Here is a 21,214-nt window from a genome sequence, read left to right on the forward strand (position 1 = left end):
CCTACAAGTGACCACAGACAGGCGAAACAGTCCCTGGTGGTCAAGGAAACAAGCAGACCTCCGGAAAAAAGTACGCAGCCTATTCAACAAAGCGAAACGTACGGGGGTCTGGGAAGAATATAGACTATCTCACTTTATACAATAAGGAGATACGGTCTGCAAAGCAGGCTAGCTTCAGGAGATTCTGCGAAAATGTTACCTCGACACCAGAGGCCGCCCGGCTGCATAAAACTCTGGCCAGAGGCACAAACGACGCAGTAGTAGCAATCAAAAGAGGAGATGGGACATTCACGACCAGCGCAGAGGACAGAGCGACGGAGCTTCTGCGGAGACGGTTCGGGAAGACTAGTGTCTACCCGTGATCGATCACAGGCCATCCCGCGAGGATTGGAGTATCGCCAAACAGCTTTTTACGGCGGACTCGATCCGGTGGGCAATGGCCTCGTTTGAGAGATTCAAGTCTCCGGGAGGGGATGGTATTTTTCCAGCGCTGTTACAACAGGGGGAGCAGCATTTACTGCCTCACCTGATTCGGCTGTTGAGGGAAAGCCTCTCAATGGCGTACATCCCTGAAGTATGGAGGACATCGAAGGTGATCTTCATACCCAAGGTGGGTAGGAAAGACTACTCATTGGCGAAATCCTTCAGGCCAATCAGTCTAACGTCTTTCCTACTAAAAACCATGGAGAAGATCGTGGACCATGAAATAAGGTCGACAGTGCTGAAGAGAGCACCCCTGCATGCGGCTCAGCATGCCTACAGAGCGGGTAGATCCACCAATACAGCTCTGTACCAGATAACCTCTGAAATAGAGAGTTCACTGGAGCATGGGGAAGTGATGCTTTGCGCGTTTTTGGACATCGAAGGTGCCTTTGACAACACGTCTCAGAAAAGAAATGTGGCAGCACAGGTGCGCAGATAGATCGAAGCCGTATTGCGTACCAGAGTTGCTGAGACCACAGTGGGTGATAAGAGGATTCGTCTCGGCACAACAAGAGGCTGCCAACAGGGAGGTGTGTTATCACCCCTGCTATGGAGCCTAGTCGTAGACGACCTGTTAGTACTGCTAACGAACAATGGGATCCGCTGCCAAGGGTATGCGGACGACATTGTAATTATAGCAAAGGGCAAATACGAAGACACTCTCTGTGACCTAATACAAAGAGGTCTAAACCTGGCGAAGATGTGGTGTAAAGAGGTTGAATTGAACATCAATCCCTCCAAGACGACCTTAGTCCCGTTTACGAGACGCAGGTCCTTACCCAGTCTCAGGAATCTTACACTTGGGGGCAGAGAGATAGGAATGACCAGCAGTGTCAAATACCTAGGTCTGATGCTAGATTCTACTTTGCGGTGGAAGCAGCGTGCAAACCTGACCTTGGTGAAGGCAACAAAAGCTTTAATGGTGTGCAACCGGCTGGCGGGCAAGTCCTGGGGCTGTAAGCCAGGGATCCTCAGGTGGTTGTACACCATGATAGTGCGACCAATAATCAGATACGGAGCGGTGGCCTGGGCCTCAATAGCGTCGCAGACTTCGGTTAAGACCAAGCTATCGAAGCTGCAGCGGCTAGCCTGTGTCTGCATGACGGGCGCAATGCGCACCTGTCCAACGGCAGCACTGGAGGTTCTGACGGAGCTTACCCCGCTTCACTTGGTTATTGGTCAGGTAGCCAAGCACACAATTCTGCAAATAACGGCAGAGGGGTGGGGCAAAGGTAGGGTAATCTCGTCCCAGAGGATGGAAAAGATAAGTGGCGATGTACGATCAGCCCTCCTCCCGCGGGATAGCACTACCAAAACAGTCATTTTCAAGAAGAAGTTTAAGGTCACCCTCGGCAGCAAAGACGAGTGGAATGATTCCAATCTCGAACTGATGCTGAGGAATAGTACGCTGAGGTGGTACACCGATGGCTCGAAAATGTCGGAGGGAATCGGTGCGGGGATCGCGAGTCCACGCACTAGGCTCTCCATACCATGGGAGAGTTCCCAAGCATTTTCCAGGCAGAAGTCTTTGCCATAAGTCGGTGTATAGAAGTAAACCTCCAACGCAACTATGGTAATGAGAGAATAGCCATTCTCAGCGATAGTCAAGCGGCGCTAAAAGCGATCTCTTCTTACGAAATCAAATCGCTATTAGTGCAGGAGTGCAGGGAAAGGCTGAACAACCTTGCAGAACGTAACCAGGTACACCTAATCTGGGTGCCTTGTCACAGAGGTATAGCCGGTAATGAACTGGCAGATGAGCTAGCCCGCTCCGCAGCCTCCACCAAGATGGTGGGACCAGAGCCCTTTATTGGGGTAGGTCCACATCAGAGAACTGCAAAACTCACTTTTTCCTTAAATCAGCTCATACGCAAAAGTTTCTATTCAAGTCCAATCACTGAGCGAAACACAGCGTTGAGTAAAAATCAGCTCATGTTGCCGAATCGCTCATTCGCGTACAATGTGAGCCTTCGGTCCGAAATGCTTTGCTCACGTTTGCTCACTTCACGAAATATTTAGCTCATGCTCGCTCACTTTACGAAATGTTTAGCTCACTTTCGCTCAGCGATTGGAATTGAATAGAAACTTTTGCGTATGAGCTGATTTAAGGAAAAAGTGAGTTTTGCAGTTCTCTGGTATGTACAGTGGGGAGCAAAACCGTCAACATGTTTACTGAATGCGACTAAAGGTCCTTATATCTTTTTTTCTACTAGCAGTATCGGCAACATTTATACACCAAAATAAAGATAATAATTCAATTAATTAAAAATAGAAAACAGAACAGCTTTTATTTATTCTTGAACGAAAATGTACGATAAATTCGATTTACAAGTCATTTTGACAGTTTTGCACCACTGTATAAGTATGCCATGAAAGTCCCGCTATATTTACCGGAATGGCTGGGTTCGGTAATTCAATGGAAGTTCTGAGTAGAGACGGAGTTAACAATTTATATTAGTAACGTTGTGTCTGTCGTGGCGATTACTAAAAATTTTTCCAGGGGTTTTTTGTGAACCAAAAAAAAAATCCGAAAGTTACTGCGAGACGTCAAAGATAAAGTTATTGTTTTAATTAAAAACGGCTATTCAGCTAGGAAAATTGACGAAAAGTTAAAAATAAGTCGACAAACGGTAATAAATGTGAAGAAAAGACAAAATATTGTCCAAGTTGTAAACGCTGAAGGCCGCCCGCGAAAGCTTACCGATGGTGATGCCCGTGCTGTTGAGCGATTATTACGCAAAAATGAATGTAGGACTCCTCGAGAAGCTGCTGCTAAGTTAGAACTTCAAGCGAGTACATGGACAGTTCGACGCTCTTTAAATAAAATTGGTATGGTTGCTGCGGTTAAACAAAAAAAAAACCTGCTTTATCTGAACGAAATGTTAAAGCTAGACTTCATTTTTGCCGAGAACAGAAAGATTGGACAATTGAGGACTGGAAAAGAGTTATATGGTCAGATGAGACGAAAATTAACAGGTATCAATCTGATGGTAAGGCATATTTTTGGCATCGTCCGCAAGAAAAGCTTCAGCGTGGACAGGTAAAGCAAACTGTCAAATTCGGTGGCGGAAGTTTGATGATTTGGGGTTGCTTCACGTGGTGGCATATTGGTCCTTTGTTTAGAATAAGTGGAATAATGAATAAGGAGATATATCTGCATATTCTAAATTCACAGTTGCCTGACTTCGTGGACGAATGTGCCTATCCAGCGGAGGAAATAATTTTTCAACAAGATGGCGACCCGAAACATACGGCGAAAATTGTCCAAGAATGGCTCCAAAATCAAAGTTTTAAAACTTTCAAATGGCCAGCACAAAGTCCCGACCTTAACCCGATAGAAAATCTGTGGGCATACGTTAAGCAGCAGCTGGCTAAGTATCGAAATCCGCCTTCCAACATGGACGAACTGTGGAGTCGGGTACAGACGGAGTGGAGAAATATACCCCACTCAATTATTGAAAACTTGGTTGAAAGTATGCCCAGACGCATAAAAAGCGTAATAAAAAATAAAGGTCTATGGACAAAGTACTAAGCCCTGTGAAGAACTTAGGTCTAAGTGTATAAGTGCAAAACTGTCAAAATGACTTGTAAATGGAATTTATCGTATATTTTCCTTCAAGAATAAATAAAAGCCGTTCTGTTTTCTATTTTTAATAAATTGAATTATTATCTTTATTTTGGTGTATAAATGTTGCCGATACTGCTAGTAGAAAAAAAGATATAAGGACCTTTAGTCGCATTCAGTAAACATGTTGACGGTTTTGCTCCCCACTGTATATAGTTTTTGTATGCTTTGTTCGCGATCAGCTTATGTGTCACATGCATTGCACTAAGAATTTGGTACACAACTTATATTTTAGTATGTATTTGTCATCCCGTCGATATGGAGCAAGAAGATATTTTAGAAAAAATACGTACAAACGCCTACACATTGTCAGCCCGACATAAGGGAAGGAGCCATGTTTGTAATATATTATCTGAAATTATTAAAGAGAATGGCACTATTCGGAATGGATTTACATATATACTGCCAATTCTGTAACAATATTTTAAAATATTTGCCAAAAAATTCTTCAAATTTAAACAGACATATGTATGTAAGTGCTGCAAATCGCTTAAGGAGACGGCGCTTTTATTCAAGCACAGTGAGTTTATTCATATGCGTTGAGTTTGCTCATAGGCGTTGAGTTTGCTCTTTTGTGTTTTTGTTTTCATTCAACACGATCATTGTTGAGCCGAATGAGCGAACGCTTGAGTAGAGCTGTTTCAACACGAGCGTGAATAAACTCAGCAAGCAAACGAATTTACCGCAATTAAGCTGAATTTACCTCAGTAGCGAAAACATTCACGAATGCCATTTTGAGCGCTTGAGCCGAATATGCTGATGGTTCGGGTATTGATCGTGCATGAAATTTTTGCGCTCAACGGAAGCCGTTCTCTGGTCCACATACCATAAAGAAGCTACTTCGCAAGGAAGAAGGAGTGGGCCGGGAGGAGCATTGGCGGCAAACGCGTGGTATGAGACATGCCAAGTTGCTAATGGGAGGATACAATTTGAGTAGGTTCAAGGTTATAATAAACCTCCCCAGGAACAAACTCAGGCTACTGGTCGCATGGTATACCGGCCACTGCAAGCTGAATAGGCACCTGTACAACATGGGCCTATCCTCTTGCGTCAACTGCCGGTTCTGCGACTTGGAGCCTGAAACCCCAGAGCACCTGCTGATTGACTGCGCAGCAGTCTGTAGACGCAGGACTAAGGCCCTAGGATCAATGTTTCCGGATAGGGATCGCATAGCCTCACTAGCGCCCGGAAGTCTATTGAACTTCATCAAAGCGTTGGGGCTAGATGAGTCTATGTAAGTTAGGAGAGGGCACAATAGACCAAAAGTCGCGGTGCATTCCTCATATTGAATTAAACAATCAATATGGACCGATTATTTTAGTTTTATTTTTAATAAAATATTCTCAGTTTTAATACTATAAAGTTGTGTTTCAATAATCATTCTTATTGGCAGGTGGAGCCCGTAAGAGTTAACTTGAGACCTAAGCGCCGTTGTATGTTACCTACTGCGCTTAGGTTTCAAGTTGCTGGTTATAGTAAAAGTTTCGTTTAGAATTCTCCGTTAATATACATATATAGGTCACAATAATTAATTTGAAGTTATAGTGGTTTTTAAATAGGTGAAAAAATGGGGGCGCTAAAAAAATATTTATTATCAAATCACCAGTGAAAGCATAACACCAGGAGATGACAAACTCGATATTCCCCAATCGATGACGATCGAACAGACAAAGCGGCGGGTTCCGATGGATTACCGACCGAGCTATTCAAACACGGCGGCGAAGAACTGATAAGAGCATGCATCAGCTTCTTTGTAGAATATGGTCGGACGAAAGCATACCCCACTGATTGGATTTTAAGTGTGCTCTGCCCAATTAACAAAAAGGTAGACCCCACAATATGCGGAACCTATCATAAGCCTTCCATTCGCACATAAGGTTCTATCGAGCGTATTGCCTGAAAGATCAAAGCCTACCATCAATAAACTGACCAGTCGTCTTGGCTCCCACGTCACTGTTGACAGTCATAACTTTGAAGTCGTACTTTCGTCTATCTTGGAACCAGTATTAACACCAACAACAATGTCAGCCGCGAAATCCAACGCAGAATAACTCTTGCCAACAGGTGCTATTTCGGACTGAGTAGGCAATTGAACAGGACAGTCCTCTCTCGACGGACAAAACCCAAACTTTATAAGTCTTTCATTATTCTCGTCCTGCTATATGGAGCAGGGGCATGGGCGATGACGACATCTTATGAGTCGACGTTACGAGTTTTCGAGAAAAATGTTTTGCGGAAGATTTATAATCTTTTGCGCATTGGCAACGGAAAATATCGCATTCGCTGGAACGATGAGCTGTATGAATTATACGACGACATAGTTCGGCTACGCTGCCTAGGTCATGTCGTCTGAATCGATGAAAACGCTCCAGCTCTGAAAGTATTCGACACAGTACCAGCCGGGGGAAGCAGGGAAGGAAGAAGACCTCCACTTCGTTGAAGAGATCAGTTGGAGAAGGACCTGGCTGTACTTGGTATATCGAATTGTCGCCAAATAGCGAAAAGAATAAACGACGTATCTAAACGAATAAAGAAGATTAAACCCAGGCATAACATCTTGAGTTTAAAATGTATTGTTTCTTTACCTTTATATGTGGATTGGACAGGATAATAATCCGATTTAATCTATTTTCACGATTTTGGAAGGTATGTACAAAGAATTTGTTCTGAACGAATGGGAGATATATAGTATTGTAACAAAAATTTTTTCTTTGTCGCCTTCACGGTAATCCCCTCTAGATGTAATGCAGTTATGCAACCGATTTTTTCTAGTCCTCGAAACACTTTTTATAAACACGTTTTGGGATGGCCTTCAGCTCTCTCAGCGAATTTAATTTTATCTCTTCGATGAACGTCATTTCATCATCTGTCCTTGCGGAACAAATTCATGATGCACCAAACCACTAATATAGAAAAAAACAATGAACATCAACTTAATTTTTGAATTACTTTGGTGTGATTTTTTTGGTTTCAGCTCGTTCTTATCCCTCCATTCCATTAATTGTATGTTCGACATACAACATAAACCCATGTCTTATCGTCAATTATAATGAACGCGTTTCGTACCCAAAGTATCCAGCAAACTCTTTCGAACGGACTCGCGAGAGATGTTGAGCTCTCTTGCCAACTCTCTAACACTATTCTCTATTTTCATCAATTAAAAAGGTCGAAGGTCGTCCAGAACGAGGCATGTCTCCAACGATCTCTCGACCGTCTTTGTACCGACTTAAGTAGCTGCTGTAAACAAACTGGTTTACAGATCGTACTTATATTTGGCATAGCAATTAAGGACAGCCCTACCAACTTAGCAAAATAATTTTTTTGAAATATAATTTTCCCGGGGAATTTAATAACAATTTTCGGGTGCTTTTTTATCGCAATATATGTACAGTGATGAACAAAACTCTTGGCATAGCAAGAACCTTTAACTTTAGAACTGCTTTTTCGAAAAAGTCTTTTCGTATTCTGTCAATAGATGTTGACGCAGACGTACATCTCTAGTGCTACCAATCACATTGTGTCATACCATTTACATAGTGTTGAAAATAAAAAAATAAATTCGGGGAAGTTGAAAAAAGTTACAGCTTTTCACAAATGAGTGCAAATAATGACGAAATTCGCTATATTTTGAATTTTTTTCTGGAAATTTCGAAATTTCGATTTAAACTGATAGAAAAATGTCTGCCATTTTATTTACATTTTATTAATCACGAAAATCATTTTGTAAAGTACCGTTGTGTTTACTACATAAGCAACTGCGTTGTTGTAAAAAGTCAAGCTTTAAACATCTTTGCATGTTTATTTACGGTTAATGTTTTATTTTTTTTTAAATTGAGCAGCAAAAAATGTGAAACGAACGAATCTCATCGGAAAATAACATTATATTTGCTACTCTGATTATGCATCATACGCTGAGATTGGTGAAAAGATAAACAGAAGCCGAAATATCATTCGGAGTATTGTTCAACGGTTCAAAGGTGCTGCATTTTTGCAAAGCGTAAAACGAACTGTCAAGAAAGTAAAATATGAAGCGCTGAAGGAAAGGTAACCAAATGAAGCTTTTAGATTATGTGAAAGGATATCTAAGCAAACCAAGGGTCTTTTTAGGTAGTGTACTCTTCTCAGATGAAAGTAAGTTCAATATGTTTCCACCTGATGGTCGGCAAAGTGTGTGGATAAAACCTAACACCGACCTGTATATGGAAAACCCTGCCGCTACTGAAAAACATGGAGGCGGAAGAGTAATTGTGTGATGTTGTATGTCCCCTGCAGGCGTTAATCAGTTGGAATTCATAGATGTCATTACGATCAAGAAATATTATATGGAAATCCTGAAGAGAAATGTACAAAAAAAAGTGAATTTTAAATTGCCAAACTCATAGTCCTTATGATGTATGTACGTATGTATGTGTCTCGCATATCTTATTAAACATACATTACTGCTTCCGCCTAAATCGCCTGATCTTAACCCAATAGAGCAGTTGTGAGAAGAACTAGATAGGCGCGTTAAGAAGCGAGCAATATTATCAAAAGATCGCACTAGTGGCGGAATGGCAGAATACAGGGACAGAAATGATTAAAAAATTGGTTTTATCACTCCCAAACTGCTACAAAATATTGATATCATATAGTTATTGTTTTCTTTATCTCTTTATGGAATGTGCCAATAAGTAATTTTGCTTCGCTATAATAAATACTTGATCATTTATTATTATTACATAAATAAAAGGGATGATTAATTAATTTGTCCTAGCTTATTGATAAGACGATTAGACGGACGGACATACTGTTATCCGGATATCTAGCTCGATTAGTTTCAGGTGATAGAAACAGCCTTTAGGTGAACAAAACTATTACTCTATAGCAACATTTTGGAAGCGTATAAAAAAGAAAGAATATAGAACCATAAGGGTTTAGAGTCCACTATGTTACACTGTTCACAAATTATTCTACATTCCAATTTTCACCGTGCTCGCTATTCGTAGAATTGTTTAAAATTTCCTGCGTACATTTTCTTTACATAATGCGCAAGTGCAAAGAAAACAAAGAACCGTTCGAAGTAATGAAAATATTGCTGCCATTTAGGTAAGTGTTGCTGTAGATTTCAAGGCATTCTCAAGAATTGGGGCTGTTTCTAACCACAACCTGGCGAATTGTGAGAAAAGATTTGGGCTTGCATCCGTATAAAATTATTCTTACTCAAAAACTGAAGCCATCGGACCACCGTAAATGTCGTGAATATGCTGATTTTGCCTGGAGCAACTTGAAAGCGATAACGATTTTTTAAGAAAATCATTTTCTCCGATGTGGGTCACTTTCATCTGAGTGTTGCGATAAATAAACAAAGCTGTCGATTCTGGTGTGAAGGAAATTATTCATAAATAACCATTACATTCATATATGTTGACAGTTTGGTGTGGTTTTTCGTCTGGTGGAATCATCGGCAAAGTGCTTTGAGGAAGTTTTTGTCAGAAATTAAATTAAACAATATCCGTTATTTTGTTATACGGTTGTAAATGTTTCTGCATTTAAGTCTGCCCCAGCTATTTTTTGACCATGTTGAATGTTTCGGTACTATTTTTCGGATCATTTTGATATGAAATTCACTGTGTAGATCTGAATTGCGTATGTACCATGGGGCTTTTAAAATTTTACCAAATCTTTATTTAGGAACCTTTGTGGAGATCGATATACATATGTTTGTATGTATATAGGTGCAATGCATTTCCAGAGTTAAATTCCATACGTCCAGGTTGATATAAAAATATACATGTATTAGTATTCTACTCTAGAATTTTGAAAAATTCGATTTTTTTTTCATATTTTAGACCCTTAAGAACATATCCTCCAAAGATTTTTAAAAATTAAAATTATTTTAAGAGCTACAGTTACTTTAGTGACGCAGTACCTAGCCCGGTTCGGCCGTATCGAATTTTTTAAACGCGTTTTTCTCGAAACTACTTTTTTCCACACGGTACCGGCATTATCTCAAGTTCTATGCAACCGATTTACTTGAAATTTTGTGTGAACCTTCTTTATGTAATCCTTTATCGTTCCTACCAGCAACGTGTCAAAATTTTTGTTTTTAATATTTTAAAAAAATTCAGGAATTTCAAAAAAAAAAAAGCGTAAAAAATGATTTTTATTTTCAGGCAGTCGCCATTTTCAAAAAAAAAAAAAAATTTCGTGTTCCCTGAAATAGGGATTACTGATTAAGAATTTCTTTTGATTTTTTTTTTCAGACCGCCAGGAGAGTCAGGATCAATGTCACCAGAATGCGCCATTTTTTTACACCTGTCTCTCCCTCCCCTCTAATTATTTTAATTTTTAATATTTTTTTGTAAATTTTTTTTTCTGTATTCTTAAATATCAATAAAAACACCATAAAGAATGGATAATAAAAATATTAATTGCCTTTTTTTACGACACTTTAAAAATTACCTGAAATTCATGCTTCTAGAATAGAATACCCCCTTAAGATTTTATTTCGTGTTGTTAACGGTGATCTCTTTCCGATTAGCGATATTATTTTGTTATATTTTAGTTTAGCTGTTTAACTTTTTTATTTGGGTCTTAGGCTTTGCATTCAGAGTCATGCCAACAAATTTTGCCAGGCGGAGTACGGATTACTTCACTTTGAATATATGTATAAGAGATACTTTTACACTTTTGTTAGGGTAATTTGTCTCGTTTAAGGTTATGCACGATCTCAGTGTCAATTCCACTATTTGGTAAATTGATAATGATGCAAGTAGTCTTAATTTATATAACAATCCATGATGACACATTCTACGCCTGAAATACGTCTAAAAAAACAGTTGTTCTTATTTGCCATCGCATCTTCTATTATGGTTGTTAGTTGATGTAGTTGATCGACTGTAGAATGTTGAGACGTAAATCCAAATTGATGAATTGGTATGAAACGCTTTTCTTCAACTATGTTTTCAAGTTTTCTGTTAATGACACCTCCAGCTGCGGTAAGCTACCATAAATCCCGACTAGACTAACTATTTTAGCTAATGTCTCTGAAAACCGTTCTTCGCCGCTTTTGGTCCACGATTATGTTGGAGTTTCTTATAATTGGTTTTTAAATATTACTTTCCAAAAGAAGTAGTCTGTAACTTTATTTGGTATAAATTTCTTCATATATCTAGTGTGAAATGTTTTTATTTTTGAATTATTTTCGTTGTTGAAAAGCTTAGTAAAAGTGTTCATTTATTGCGAGGGTATTGCGTTAAAATCACCATCAATGACGAGTTTTCCGAGATGCTTTAAAATTAGCTCTGCAGATAAATCCGTTTAGATCTTATGTTTAGGTTGGCTATACGCTTTGCAGTTATACTTATTTTTCCAAGATCGGAGTTATGGTTAATATTATCTTTAACTATCCCCCTCGTGTTGTTATTTGTGTGCTTGAAGCAATATGTTTTGTAGTTTTTGTACTTAAGGAAAGTTTCGTTAGTAAAATGAGTTTCTATGTTTCAGTAAGCCATTAGTATTCCATGTCATCATTTTTATGGCTTTCATTTTACACCCACTTTTTAATTTTCTGTCGCTCTAGTTAAGTAAGACATTCGTAAATAAATATTTTTTTTATACTTTACTTAACAAGCTTGTTGTGAATCAACGAAAGATTTCCTGTAGTGTCATCAACGACCTTCGGATTTTTTGGATTTTCAGGCGTACGTTGGGAAGCGAAATCGGCGATTAACAGTCAAAGGTCTTACTGGCGTCGTTGGAATATTGAAAGGATCAGTAAAAACTAATTTTAAAGACCATTTGGGCATAAGAATAGTGAAAGCACGACCGGTTCCAAAATTACTAAATTTTTTCGAAAAATAGCACCGCATTAACGCCTGTGAAACTATGCTTTCCGACTACCAGGATGACATGTATGTAACATATTATTACTGGTAACGGATCTATGCTTACGAACCAAAAACAGGCGATCAATCGAACGAATATCGTGGAAAAGATGAGCTAAAGCTACGCCAAAGCAAGTTAAAAATCAATATTTATCGATGTGGGGGGCACTCCGAATATCTTCCGGCCGGCCAAACAAGGCAAGGAGTACTATATGTGTTATGCGACCGATGATGCACCGTTACATACTTCATTGATTCTTCGTGGGTTTTTCGTAAAATTTTCAACCAATATTGTGCCGCAACCACGGTATTCGCATGATTTTTCTCCGTGTAACTTCTGACTATTCAGCAAATTCAAACTACCGCTCCGGGGAAAACGTTTTGAATCAATTGAAAACATTAAATGTGAATCGCTACGCGCATTAAAAGATATTCCAGAAATTGGCTCTTACAACAGTTTTTTTGGATGGGAAAAACCGTTGGCACAACAACTTTTCGCAAGTTTTTGTGTTAAAATGTTAAAAATTCAATACAAAAAAATAGTGAAGAGTGATCCATCTTCGGTGGTTGGTGATTTCTTGAAAGGTCATTCAGAATTTACTGTTTTGCGTTGTTCTAGTGGAATGGTTGTTACATGTCGTTTTTCCAAAAACAGGCAAACATTTTCTTGAAAGTGCTTCATGCGAGAATAACCCCTGTTTTTAATTGGCAAATTTGGAAAAATCCACATAGTTTTGGGGTCACACGAGTAAACCCACGATTCATCACCTGCCACCATGTCATAGACGTGTTTCGAAGCACCGCCATCGAATTTTGTTAAGATTTCTTTCGACCAATAGACACGAACTTTTTAAACGTGAACAAATTTTTTTGCAGTCAAATGTATGCTAGCCCCATTAATAGCTTTCGGAAAACAACTGATTTTGAACGTCCCTTGACATCGATTGGATTCCCCATACCATCGATATACACGGGTTCTTGATGGAGCTTTATCGCAAAAAATTTAAACAAACCATCCACAAATCGTATTAATCGAATAAAACTAGATGTTGACCAATTTACAAAAGAAAATTCAACCAGTTTCTTGAAATAATACTCTGGAGATAAAGCAGAGAAATAAAAATCTAATCTAGGAGAGTTACGTCGAAAATGACATCAAACACTCTCACCACTTGACAAAACCAACCTTAATACGGCAACAGCTGAATTGAAACGAGTGATCACTCAAATTTAGAATGAATCAATACACAAATCTTTTTAAGAAAAAAGATGAATACTGGCTTACCAAATGTTTTAAATATTCAACATGCCACGAAGGGGCATTAAAAATTATCAGTAATACAAGGGCTAGAAGTGATTGTGCTAAAGCAAATTAGAGTAGTGAAATTGCGTTCCCCAGTAATGTTCAACCAGATCATGAAGATTGCCGAGATTAACCTCCATTTGTGAAATTAAAAGGATGGAGTCATGTGTAGAAGTTCACGCAAATGAGGAAAGTTCTCTAATCGCCATTCACTTGGGAGTGGCCATAAACGATTCTTTTCCTCAAGCAGCTCACAACTTCCGGTCTTTGACCAAGTATCCTCTGGGTAGCCTAAGAACATCCCCTCTGCAGGGTTCTGCGCTGGGTTTGGGACCCGCCAAAAAAACACCCACAATGAAAGATTACCGACTGGCTCGGATGAGAGACCCCCCTTTTGATGACGACCATGGCAAACGAAATAAGGACTACGATATTAGGGCATGCACCTGGAATGTCCGGACCCTTAATTGGGAAGGTGCCGCTGCCCAGCTGGTTGATGTCCTCGTGAAAATAAAGGCTGACATCCCCCCCGTCCAAGAAATGCGATGGACGGGACAAGGACAGAGACGAGTAGGTCCTTGTGGCATTTACTACAGTGGCCATATAAAGGAGCGCAAGTTTGGTGTTGGATTCGTGGTGGGAGAGAGACTCCGTCGCCGAGTACTATCATTCACTTCATTCATACTCCGGTGAAAGAACGTCTAGCCACAATCCGCATCAAAGTGAGGTTCTTCAACATATCGCTGATTTGCTCCTCCACCCCGACGGAAGAGAAGGACGATGTGACCAAAGATGCCTTCTATGAGCGCTTGGAGCGCGCTTATGAGAGCTGCCCCCGCCACGATGTCAAAATCGTGCTTGGCGACTTTAACGCCAGGGTGGGCAAAGAAGGTATCTTTGGCACTACGGTCGGTAAATTCAGCCTCCTGGACGTAACATCCCCAAATGGGTTGAGGCTGATCGACTTCGCCGGGGCCCGAAATATGGTTATCTGTGGTACTAGAATCCAGCACAAGAAGATACATCAAGCTATCTGGTTGTCTCCGGATCAAAAAGCCACCAACCAGATCGATCATGTTGTGATAGACGGAAGACACGTCTCCAGTGTTCTAGACGTGCGTACGCTCCGCAGTCGTAACATCGACTCGGACCACTATCTTGTTGCAGCCAAGATTCGCACCCGCCTCTGTGCAGCAAAAAACGAACGTCAACAAACACAAGGAAGGTTCGACGTCGAGAAGCTGCAATCACAACAGACAGCCGAACGATTTGCTACTCGGCTTGCACTCCTGCTTTCTGAGAGCACTCGTCAACAACTCGGTATAAGGGAACTGTGGGACGGCACTCCAAACTCCTTACGTACAACTGCAACCGAAACCATTGGTTTTCGGAAAGCGCAAAAGAATAGCTGGTACGACGAGGAGTGCCGTGTCGCAGCGGAGAGAACAGTCTGTTTTCTACCTCGCAACGTTACGATCGACCACAACACGAGCGGGATGGGATAGATACCGAGAGTTGAAGAGGGAAACGAGACGCATTTGCAGACAGAAAAATAAAGAGGCCGAAATTCGTGAGTACGAAGAGCTTGATAAGCTGGCCGAAAGTGGCAATGCTCGAAAATTCTACGAAAAAATGCGGCGGCTTACAGAAAGTTTCAAAACCAGAGCATACTCTTGTAGAACCCTCAAAGGTGATCTAGTCACCGATGCCCAGAGCATACTTAAATTATGGAGGGAACACTTCTCCAGCCTGCTGAGTGGCAGTGAACGTACAACGCCAGGAGTAGGCGAACCCGATTCCCCAATCGATGACGATGGAGCGGACGTTCCATTGTCCGACCATGAAGAAGTTCGAATAGCAATTACCCGCCTGAAGAACAGCAAAGCGGCGGGGGCCGAAGGATTTCCGGCCGAGCAATTCAAACACGGCGGCGAAGAACTGATAAGGAGCATGCATCAGCTTCTTTGTAAAATATGCATGCCCAACGATTGAAATTTAGGTGTGCTCTGCCCAATCCGTAAAAAAAAAGAGGCCCCAGAATCTGCGCCAACTACCGTGGGATAAGTCTCCTCAACATCCCATATAAGGTTCTATCGAGCGTATTGTGTGAAAGATTAAAGCCCACCGTCAACAAACTTATTGGACCTTATCAGTATGGCTTTAGACCTGGCAATCAACAACCGACGAGATATTCACCATACGCCAAATCTTAGAAAAGACCCGGGAAAGGAGAATCGACACACACCGCCTCTTCGTCGATTTCCAAACTGCTTTCGACAGCCGAAAATGAAGCTGTCTTTATGCCGCGATATCTGAATTTGGTATCCCCGTTGAGCAACACCAAAAGCTCCGTCAGGATCGGGAAGGACCTCTCCGAGCCGTTCGATACCAAACGAGGTTTCAGACAAGGCGACTCCCTATCGTGCGGCTTCTTCAACCTGCTGCTGAAGAAAATTATTCGAGCTGCAGAACTTAATCGAGCAGGTACAATCTTTTATAAGAGTGTACAGCTGCTGGCGTATGCCGATGATATTGATATCATCGGCCTCAACACCCGCGCCGTTAGTTCTGCTTTCTCCAGGCTGGACAAGGAAGCACAGAAAATGGGTCTGGCAGTGAACGAGGGAAAGACGAAATATCTCCTGTCATCAAAAAAAAAAACAGTCGTCGCACTCGCGACTTGGCTCTCACGTCACTGTTGACAGTCATAACTTTGAAGTTGTAGATAATTTCGTCTATTTAGGAACCAGTATTAACACCATCAACAATGTCAGCCTGGTAATCCAACGCAGGATTGCTCTTGCCAACAGGTGCTACTTCGGACTGAGAAGGCAATTGAAAAGTAAAGTCCTCTCTCGACGAACAAAAGCCAAACTCTATAAGTCGCTCATAATTCCCGTCCTGCTATATGGTGCAGAGGCTTGGACGATGACAGCAACCGATGAGTCGACGTTACGAGTTTTCGAGAGAAAGGTTCTGCGAAAGATTTATGGTCCTTTGAGCATTGGCCACGGCGAATATCGCATTCGATGGAACGATGAGCTGTACGAGATATACGACGACATTGACATAGTTCAGCGAATTAAAAGACAGCGGCTACGCTGGCTAGGTCATGTTGTCCGGATGTGGTTGGAAAGTTGCTAAAGTTATCATTGCTTCTAAACCGGGAAGGGATTCTCATATAGTACAACTTCACTACTTTCACATATCTCCGAACTTTTTAAAAAATTAATTACCATCACAAACACCTATTATCGATGAAAAGCAGTCTACTCCATCGCATTAGTTTGGCATCAGAAACAAACATTCAACATTCAAAAATCCTTTGAGGAAGGAAAAGTATTCTCAGACGTGGCATGAAGGCCTTGTGCAAAAACCAAAATTAAGAATATTAGTTAAGTATTGTGCTTTCCTAGAATCGCATATCACCCTAAGATTTCTCCTTGTAAAAGAGGGAAAGAATTCTTCAAACTAAAAGAAATTGAAGCAGGCGAAGCGTAGGGAAATATTATAAGTCCACTTTTGTAGATTCTTTATGAAAAGTCTTACCGTTAGCACCCAACATTGTAACTGCCAACGCAATGCTATGCGCCGAAAACACAGAAAAAAATGCGGCGCTAAATCTGCAATATGCAATCAACCCCATAATCAAATTGACTAAGAAATAGGGAATAAAACTAAACGATGAATTTTACTAACAAACGAATCACTAACAACCTATAAATCCTCTTGACGTCTGCATAACATGCCAGTACGGTCAAATAACATGGCATTACACTCGATGCTTAATTACGGTTGAAAGATCACATTAAGATGAAAAGGATTGAACTTAACCTGCAATTGTCAAAAATAGAGTGGCTAGTCCATACATAACAAACTCATATAACTTAATCAAGTTGGTGGTTAGAATACTAATGCATTGCGAATTTCTTTTTTATCTTTTAAAATTATTAACATCAAATTTTAAAACTAACTGTAGTTGATAGCACATTGTTATTGTTTCAAAAATGTTTATGATAAAAATTAAACACCTATCTGTCAGAAATTGTATACGTTTGGGAAAAACGATCAATAGTGCGGTAAACAAACATTCACGAAATATTAAGTTTTATGAGAATATCATAAATAATGGGTTGTCAAAAAAGTCTTGCGGTATTTTCGCTAGTTGGCGCTGAAAGCGCGTAGTTCTAGTTTTATTCGTCGGATCGGGTCATGCTATACCCTTTTGGAAAGCTTATTTTACGCGCTAACACGTGTTTGATTGGTTGTCGTTTCTTTTAAGTCGTTCGTGAGTTAAAGCGTCGCAAGCATGGAGCAAAATAAAGAGAAAATACGGCATATTTTACAGTACTACTACGATAAAGGCAAAAATGAATCTCAAACCGCCAATAAAATTTGTGCAGTTTATGGACCCGATACAGTTTCCATTTCCACCGCACAACAATGGTTTCAACGTTTTCGTTCTGGTGTAGAGGTGGTCGAAGATGCGCCACGCTCCGGAAGGCCTGTCGTCGAAAATTGCGATAAAATCGCTGAATTGGTCGAAAGAGACCGGCATAGTAGCAGCCGTAGCATCGGTCAATAGCTGGGCATGAGTCATCAAACCGTTATAAACCATTTGAAGAAGCTTGGAGTCGCTAAGAAGCTCGATGTAAGGACCGTATCGACGCATGCGAATCGCTTCTGAATCGCAACAAAATCGACCCGTTTTTGAAGCGTATGGTGACTGGCGATGAAAAGTGGGTCACTTACGATAACGTAAATCGCAAACGGTCGTGGTCGAAAAGCGGTGAAGCGGCCCAGACGGTGGCCAAGCCTGGATTGACGGCCAGGAAGGTTCTTCTGTGTGTTTGGTGGGATTGGCAGGGAATAATCCACTATGAGCTGCTCCCCTGCCAAAATGTTACAACTAAGCGAAAAAACATCAAGATAAGGAAAAAATACTGACACATACGAACGCCAAACCCTTTGAGGGTTTTACTATACTGACCTAGTACCATCACTTTGACTTGGAATTTCTCACCCCCCAGATTAGCTGTTATACTGTGTTATCTATTATAACAAAAATTTCCTCGAATTTGTCCTTGCTGTATGTATTGTAAACTTTGTAACAGAATTTATGAAAAGACCAAATAATTTATTAGCAAATGAAATGAAAACACTTACCAATTCGCAGTTAATTTCCCTTAAGAATTCAATGTTATAAGGACCTGGTCGTATGCGTTCTCCAAAAACGACTTGTCCCAAATTTTCAACAGGTGAGTTCTTTTCATTGCCAGTACAAAAATCAAAATGATGATACTCATATGGGATTACGGATTCTTCTGTGTTTAATCGATTAACATATAGAACTATTTCTGACTATAATTAAGAAAAAAGTAAAGTGATTTATATAAGTTTACAACACAATTTTTATATTTAGTATATACATCATTGTTTCAAACAAATAAAGAAGCGCTAAGCTCGGGCGTAACCGAACTTTTTATATTTATCAAATAACAGGGAACGAAGGCAGAAAAATGCTTTTAGGTGTTGACAAAACTTTATATTAAAAAATGTTGTGTAAGAATTTAGCCTTGATTTTTCGACGAAATCATACTCATCATTGTTGGAGGCTAAAAATATAATTTTATTTACTCAATAACACCCTGTTAACCGAAAAATTCTCATTTAATTTTGTTGAGGCATTTTCTGTTAACGTATAGATAGTATTCGATATAAACTCAACGAAATGGACAAAATTTAAGATATTGAGTATAGTCAGCGAATATAATTATATTAGTTTTATGGGGTTACCTCATAATCATCATCGATTTAATTTATATTCAACGCTTAACTATATAATTATTTACTTTATGATGATAAAGTACACGGTGATTCGGCATAAATTACTATATTTGGTATAAGGGAGCTTTCGGCATTAAAACTGTAGACTGTATTAAATATTTTACACTCAATTTTTAAAGATATCTTACATATTGAAATTGACGGTATGGCTAAATGGGCTTCTAAGCCCAGTAAGATTTTGGTAAAAATCAACTGGAACGGTTCTCGAAAATTTTACGTTGAAGCTGACAGACGTAGCATTCGGCGACTTTAGTAAGCGGAGTGAAATCTTGCTGAAATGGCTTGCCGGCGAATGCCTTCCGTCCCCACTAAAACCCCGGCAAGGCCTCAAGGTACGTTCGATGCTTGCCGTCATTGAGTTGGCGCTGCAATTTCGGTTGAGCGTTGCTCCCGATTAACGCTGATCTGGCACTGAACTTAGGTGCCCATAAGGACTTAAGTCAACCCTTGCGTGACCTCCCTGCACTGCAAAGATAACCACGGGATCATCACAGCGATTGCACATAGCTAGCAGAGATAGCGGCCTTGAGGGGGGACCCAATTAAATGAACACCACAAATTATAATAATGAGACCGAATTTAAAAATGTAAACGAGCACATGGCCTTTAGGCGAAGCTCAAATGTTATGCGAACACCGCCGCTGCATACCAACCACGAAAGCAGCATAGCAGCAGGGGCTGAACAAGACAAGCAGCAAGAAGTAACTCCTATGGCGAGGAAAACAATTACTGGAGGAAATATGCCAGCCTTTTATCAACTCGGGGAACAGATTGGCAATCTGGTTGCAATGCTTGAGGATGGAAAGAGACGATGTATCCACCAAGCTATGAGGGACACCATAGGACGGATAACCTCATTGTATGAGCTAGCTGCCCCTGAGCGTGCTACTAAACCAAACTCCTGTGAAAGGAGGGAAAACACGCCCCAAACTTCGCCGTGGTTTTTGATTGCAATGCAAGCGAAGAGGAAGCTCGAAAATGGGAAAGAGACGTCAAAAAGTAAGAGACGAAACGACTGTGTTGAAATGCAACAAACGAAAATACCTGTAAGTGTGGCACCTCCCCCGGAAAAACAGGCAACTGAATGGGAACTGGTGAAAAACAGACGTAATAAACCGGAACTGAAAAAAACAGAACCAAAGATGCCAAAACGGAAGCTGAAGCGCACGGAAGCTCTGGTGATTTCGAAGACCACCGACATGTCTTACGCAGATATGCTAAAGAAAATGAAATCAGACCCCAGACTTCAAGACCTCGGTGATAGCTTGAGCAAAGCAAGGAGAACAGCTAAGGGTGAACTTCTGCTAAAGCTCAAAGCAAAAACGAAGGAGCCTTCTAAAAAATTCAGGGAACGCGCAATAGAGGTCATAAAAGATATGGCAGAAGTCAAAGTACTAGCACAAGCAATTACACTAGAAATTAAAGACTTAGAAGAGGCAACGACAGCCGAGGAAGTATGTATGTCCATAAATGACAAATTTCTTGACGAAGAAAATCTAGAACATAGTGCCATCAAATCCATGATACGGCTTAAGGACGAAACGCAAATTGCCATTATTAGTGTCCCTTTGGCAATACCAAAAAACTCCTTAACGCAAATAAAATAAAAATAGGTTGGGTTAATTGTAGGGTTCGGGAAATTACAAGACCTGTCCGATGCTTTAAATGCTTTGAGTTCGGTCATATATCGCGCAACTGCAAAACCAGCAAAGATCTCATCGGCTCTTGCTATAGATGTGGACAAAAGGGGCATGTCGCAAAAGGATGCAGTAAAGAGCCACTATGTCTCTTATGCCCACAAGGGACTGATAAGCACCCGACTGGTAGCTTTAGCTGCCCAGCTTATAAAAAGGCCGCTGGAAAACCGCAATGATGAGGTGTCCCCAGTTAAACCTCAACCACTGTTCGGCAGCCCAAGCACTGCTGACAAAAACTGCCTCGGACCTTAACACAGACGTACTATTACTTAGTGAACCGTATAAGACATCAAAACATTACAAAAACTGGATTAAAGACTGTTCGGCAGCCCAAGCACTGCTGACAAAAACTGACTCGGACCTTAACACAGACGTACTATTACTTAGTGAACCG

The 21,214-nt window shown here is 40.6% G+C and overlaps 1 protein-coding gene across 3 annotated transcripts in view; it reads right to left on the reverse strand.

Annotated features, from left to right (window-relative positions):
- LOC126765221 (transmembrane 9 superfamily member 2) overlaps positions 1-21,214 on the reverse strand; it is a 100,666-nt gene that overhangs the window by 58,965 nt on the left and 20,487 nt on the right. For 2 of the 3 annotated variants that reach the window (XM_050482858.1, XM_050482860.1), the window contains exon 2: positions 18,443-18,637. The exons of the other annotated variant lie outside the window; for it this stretch is intronic. In XM_050482858.1, coding sequence (XP_050338815.1) covers positions 18,443-18,637 — 195 coding nt within the window. The remainder of the gene's footprint in view (positions 1-18,442; positions 18,638-21,214) is intronic. 3 annotated transcript variants of the gene reach the window in all.

This window comes from Bactrocera neohumeralis, unplaced genomic scaffold (genome assembly GCF_024586455.1).
Source record: "Bactrocera neohumeralis isolate Rockhampton unplaced genomic scaffold, APGP_CSIRO_Bneo_wtdbg2-racon-allhic-juicebox.fasta_v2 cluster10, whole genome shotgun sequence".
NCBI classification, from domain to species: Eukaryota; Metazoa; Arthropoda; class Insecta; order Diptera; family Tephritidae; genus Bactrocera; species Bactrocera neohumeralis.